General features: G+C 34.3%; 1 protein-coding gene across 1 annotated transcript in view; it reads left to right on the top strand.

Annotated features, from left to right (window-relative positions):
* Window positions 1-1,539: 1,539 nt before the first annotated feature.
* Window positions 1,540-5,229, top strand: part of LOC107755698 (histone-lysine N-methyltransferase 2C-like) — a 170,251-nt gene continuing 166,561 nt past the window's right edge. Inside the window, exon 1 of the mRNA XM_016572585.1 lies at window positions 1,540-1,597. Within this exon, the coding sequence (XP_016428071.1) occupies window positions 1,545-1,597 (53 nt within the window). The 5' untranslated portion in view covers window positions 1,540-1,544. The remainder of the gene's footprint in view (window positions 1,598-5,229) is intronic.

Raw genomic sequence — 5,229 nt, 5'->3', positions numbered from 1 at the left:
TTTTTTTTTTTTTTTTTTTTTTTTACGATTTACGTCCATACTATTCTTCAATATAAAGATATTTTAGTGTGACTACTTCTTTATTGTTGTTGTATGCTTTTATTTACTTTCATGCATTCAGAATAGTGTATACACGTATAGTGTAATAGTGGTTGCGTCATGGAAATAAAAAAAAATGTATGCAGACTATTAACAAAGAAAAACTAAAAAGTTTATTTTGTATTAAAAAAACATTAGATGCACTAATATTTAGTAATTTGTTGGGGTGTTTAAGAAATGTAGTGTAAGAAATGCAGTGTAAGAACTGAAAATATTTGCTGAAAGATGATGAAAGAGTCTGAGTTAAGTAATACTGCCTTTGTATGCCGATAGGCGACATGGACTCAATTTCCAGAGTCAACTTCCGCGTTTTACCGTCCACCGCTGATGACTGAGAAGACTTTTTACCTTGAGTATATCCCTATGTATCGCTCCGCAGGGTCAGTGAGACTTTTTAAAAATATCTCCATGCAGTTTTAAACCGAAATATCTTCTATCTTTAGCACATCACACGTCATATGTTCGGTTTATAGATGTTCTGTACGAGTTGCGCGCAATTTAAAACGGTAAGACTGTCTTAAACGTTAAAGTGGGTCTATTTGTCCATTACAGTGACAGGCAGTGTTTCGGTCTCTCTTAAACATGGCCACCATGATGGAGTAAACGCTACAACTTTAAAATTGAGCATCAGTGAGACACTGTCTTTCAAACACTGGTGCTTCTTTCAGGCCAAGAAGCTCATTTCCTCTTGCACCTGGACTGCTTTGGACATCTTCCCTAGAATCCTTGACCTTTAATGAACCTCTTTTTTTTTTTTTTAGGAAAAAAGAAAACAGAATTACCAATGTACTTATGAAACACTGCTTTTATGTGTTTTATTCCTTTATCTTTGGTTTATTTTCTATTATCAATGAAAGTTGTAAATAACTGAGGTGGAATAGTGTGCATTAATTTGTTGAATTTGTCTACATTGCTGGTAGGAATATTCTTTAATTATAAGTAAAGCATGAATAAAATGAACTGAATAGGAAATTGGTGAGCTTGTGATAATTACTGCTTGGTTTACATCATCCAAAGTCATGTAAATGTTTTTTTTTTTTTTACGATTTACGTCCATACTATTCTTCAATATAAAGATATTTTAGTGTGACTACTTCTTTATTGTTGTTGTATGCTTTTATTTACTTTCATGCATTCAGAATAGTGTATACACGTATAGTGTAATAGTGGTTGCGTCATGGAAATAAAAAAAAAATGTATGCAGACTATTAACAAAGAAAAACTAAAAAGTTTATTTTGTATTAAAAAAACATTAGATGCACTAATATTTAGTAATTTGTTGGGGTGTTTAAGAAATGTAGTGTAAGAAATGCAGTGTAAGAACTGAAAATATTTGCTGAAAGATGATGAAAGAGTCTGAGTTAAGTAATACTGCCTTTGTATGCCGATAGGCGACATGGACTCAATTTCCAGAGTCAACTTCCGCGTTTTACCGTCCACCGCTGATGACTGAGAAGACTTTTTACCTTGAGTATATCCCTATGTATCGCTCCGCAGGGTCAGTGAGACTTTTTAAAAATATCTCCATGCAGTTTTAAACCGAAATATCTTCTATCTTTAGCACATCACACGTCATATGTTCGGTTTATAGATGTTCTGTACGAGTTGCGCGCAATTTAAAACGGTAAGACTGTCTTAAACGTTAAAGTGGGTCTATTTGTCCATTACAGTGACAGGCAGTGTTTCGGTCTCTCTTAAACATGGCCACCATGATGGAGTAAACGCTACAACTTTAAAATTGATATAATCGAGGAAAACTATGCTTCTTTCACCCAAATGAGGAATGTTTCGACCTGAAATATCGTACCAAACGCCTAATCCACATGAGAGCTTTGGGAAAAGTTTCTTCTTGGATTACATTCTGAATTAAGTTGGCTGGAAGCTGGAAAGGAAAAAAAGAGAATTGCATCAATTCCGTAAGCACTAGCTACTCTTCGTCATTTCACACGCTTTCCACTGTATTAATTTGTTTATATGTTTGATGTTTTCGTTTATGTTTTGGTGAAAGGTGCGATATTTTGATGTTTGAAGTGAAACGCAAGTGTTGTTTTGGTTTTCATCGGAAAGTGGCGATAGTTTGCAGCCTGTGTGAGTGTGAAGAGTAACATTGAAACATTGTAATGACAGATTGTTATTTAAGTCTGAGAGCGCGCATATATCATTCCGCGGCTTTACGTCTTTAAATTGATCGAGGTCTTTAACTAATGACAGATAACTCCCTAACCATCAGAATAAACGAAAGTAATGTATTTCGTATGGGACCTTAAACGACGACGAGGAAGTAACGAGAAAAACATCTATCTGGGTTATAAAATAAGTTTGTATGCCGTTGGTTTCAGTCCAGAAGAGTAAGTGTGACACCGACGGTTTGCTGGCAGAAAGTTGTTTTGTTTTCACATGGGTCCAGCCATTTTACTCGAGTCAAGATGAGAGCTACTAAACCAACTAGTTTCCCTCAACTTAGACTTTATCCCCAGGGCTAACCGGCTGCTTTAATATGCTGATTGTATAACTAGGGATTCTAACTTTCTTAGTTCTGAGAGTTATATTCAAGTTAATACGAAGTAGCCTACCATGCGTTTCCAGCTGTAAAATTTAGCTGACATGACATGTCAAGCATTGACAGCAGTGACGTCGACGTCTATAACTACAATTTTCTTTTTTATGGATAATCGTTGAATATAGTTTTTATGAGCTCATATTTGTTGAGGGACTATATAAAATGTTTTGGTAGTTTTTCTTTAAAAACAGTTTTGTCTCACTATAGGATTATTTAAGTGATCTGGAAGATTATTAAATTATTACGAATTAAATGTAAAAAACGTACATTTACATCATTTTAAATATACGCTTTTATTTATACATTCATACAGTTCATGCTTTGTATTTCTATGCATTGTAAATAAGGTTGTATTTGTCATCCACCCAAAGGCACTTTAAGGCTATGTTTTGTACGGAGTACTATTTACTGTGCACAGTATTCATATTTTCTGTATGAAATGAATACCTAGATGGCTACATTGTTGTATACTGCACTTTTTGGCATAGCACGAATAGGAGCAAAACTGTATGACCGAATGCACCTTGCATTTCCAGTGTGATTATGTAATCTTTTCTTCACTCAATATTTGACCAGACTACCTAGTACCTAGAGTTAACACACATTAAAAAAAACCCAACAACAACAAGGAATACAAATACAAACTAGCCTTTTTTTAATTGACAAAATTATAACTGTACCCCACTTGCTGACATATGGACACTGACTATTAAAATAAATAGTACAAAAAATAGTAGGCAGTATGTATTGCACAGTATTTAGAAAGCTATTTCCATTTTGAAGATGGCTTTTCAGCTGCTTTTGCAGCTCTGCTGAACGATTCTCATAATAGTAGGAGACCAATTTTCGCTTTAAGTGGTTTAATGAGACACAAGGGAATTGGTTGAGTTCAGTTGCATCAATGGCAGCCTCTCCAGAGGAGTTCAGATCTGACCTATTCATCACAACCCACTAGGGTTGGGCAATGTCTACCAAATTGGCATCAGACGATGTCTACCATGAAACATTGCGATGGACGATGACATTGAAAACAATTATATAATTTAAATGATATAATAAAATGATATAATTAATTTAGATTTTAGCACGCTCTGCAGCAGCTGACCACTAAAAGCCCGGGTATAACTTCACTTCCCGTGTTCAGTTCCATCTCGCGCACAGCCCAACCATACAATCCACATTGCTCACATATAAACACTGCTTGGGAAAATGGACTGGAAAGCAAAAGTTGTAAATAACCTACCAATTTTTTGTGTTTAAAAAGTTACTGCCAAGTCAAAAAAGTGTGCTTGTTTGAATTTAGAGTCACATGGCGGAGAATGACCATCACATTTTCTGCAGTAACATTTGCAGCCAATGTAGTTATCATGATGTTGTTTTCATAACAAGTCCTGCTTTTAAAAGTCACTTGTCCCAAACATTTGAATGGTAGTGCATCACTATTTCCAAAAAAAAAAGGAATAAATTGCACTTATATATTAAAATAGAAAAGTTATTTTAGATTGTAGTAATATTTCACAATATTGTTGTTTTAATGCATTATCAATTAAATGTAGTCTTGTGAGCATAAGATTTTTTTTTTTCAACAACATTAAAAAATTTTTAAAAATAAAATAAATAAATCTTTCCTCACTTCCTGACTGGTAGTGTAAATATTGATGAGTATTAGTTTTGACACAACGGGGGTTTCCATTTTCAATGTGGGAATTTGTACTGACTATTCTCTGCCGCAGTCCTCCATAAGTTCTGATTGATAAAGACCATAATCTGATTTTGATTGTATTAACATAGGCACGTGTTATAGAAGTCTTGTCCTCCTCTTGTCACCCTGCAACTGTCTAGTTCATGGATCCAATTTATGGACTGAAACAGATGGTTATATCCTTAACACTGTAATCATGACACATTTTCCAGCAAATATATAACAGAGTCCCATGTGGCTCCAGTGTGCATTTAATCATTTGAAAAAATTGATGCCACAATACAGGCCCTATCAAAGCAGGAGATGAAGGACTTTTCCGTGTTCATTAACACAAAAATGTATTTGGACTTGTCTCTCCTTTTCTTTCAACCAATCAATCAGTCAATCAATCAATAACAAACAATGAAAAAAAGGGTTACACTGAGGCACCTATAATGGAAATCAGTGGGGCCAGTCAGTAAACTTTAAACTACTGTTTAAGTAGTAGAGAAAAGATGTAAACAACATTAATGTTAAAATGATTTTAGTGTAGAAAGATCACTTTCTGACCTTTTCTGTGTAAAGTTATATCAAATTTTACACCTCTTTTGTCATGACAATGTGACAGTGTAAATCCTGTAACAGTTGAATATTGTTTTAAACAAATTTACAGCTCAAATAACATATGTTAAGAAATATTTAAAAGCTTTCATACATATTTAAGCTTCTCATTCCTGTCTTTGCACTTTTTAAAGGGGTGGTTCACTGTTTTTTTTTTTCTAGGCTTGATTGCGTTTATGGGGTGCAGTCTAACATGTGTTAATGCTTCGTTTAAAAAAAACAAAACATTATTTTTCACATAATTTACCTTTATTCCACACCGCTCTGT

The sequence above is a fragment of the Sinocyclocheilus rhinocerous genome, unplaced genomic scaffold, assembly GCF_001515625.1.
Source record: "Sinocyclocheilus rhinocerous isolate Xijiao unplaced genomic scaffold, SAMN03320098_v1.1 scaffold1193, whole genome shotgun sequence".
Lineage (NCBI taxonomy): Eukaryota > Metazoa > Chordata > Actinopteri > Cypriniformes > Cyprinidae > Sinocyclocheilus > Sinocyclocheilus rhinocerous.
This window is presented reverse-complemented; position numbering and strand designations above follow the sequence as displayed.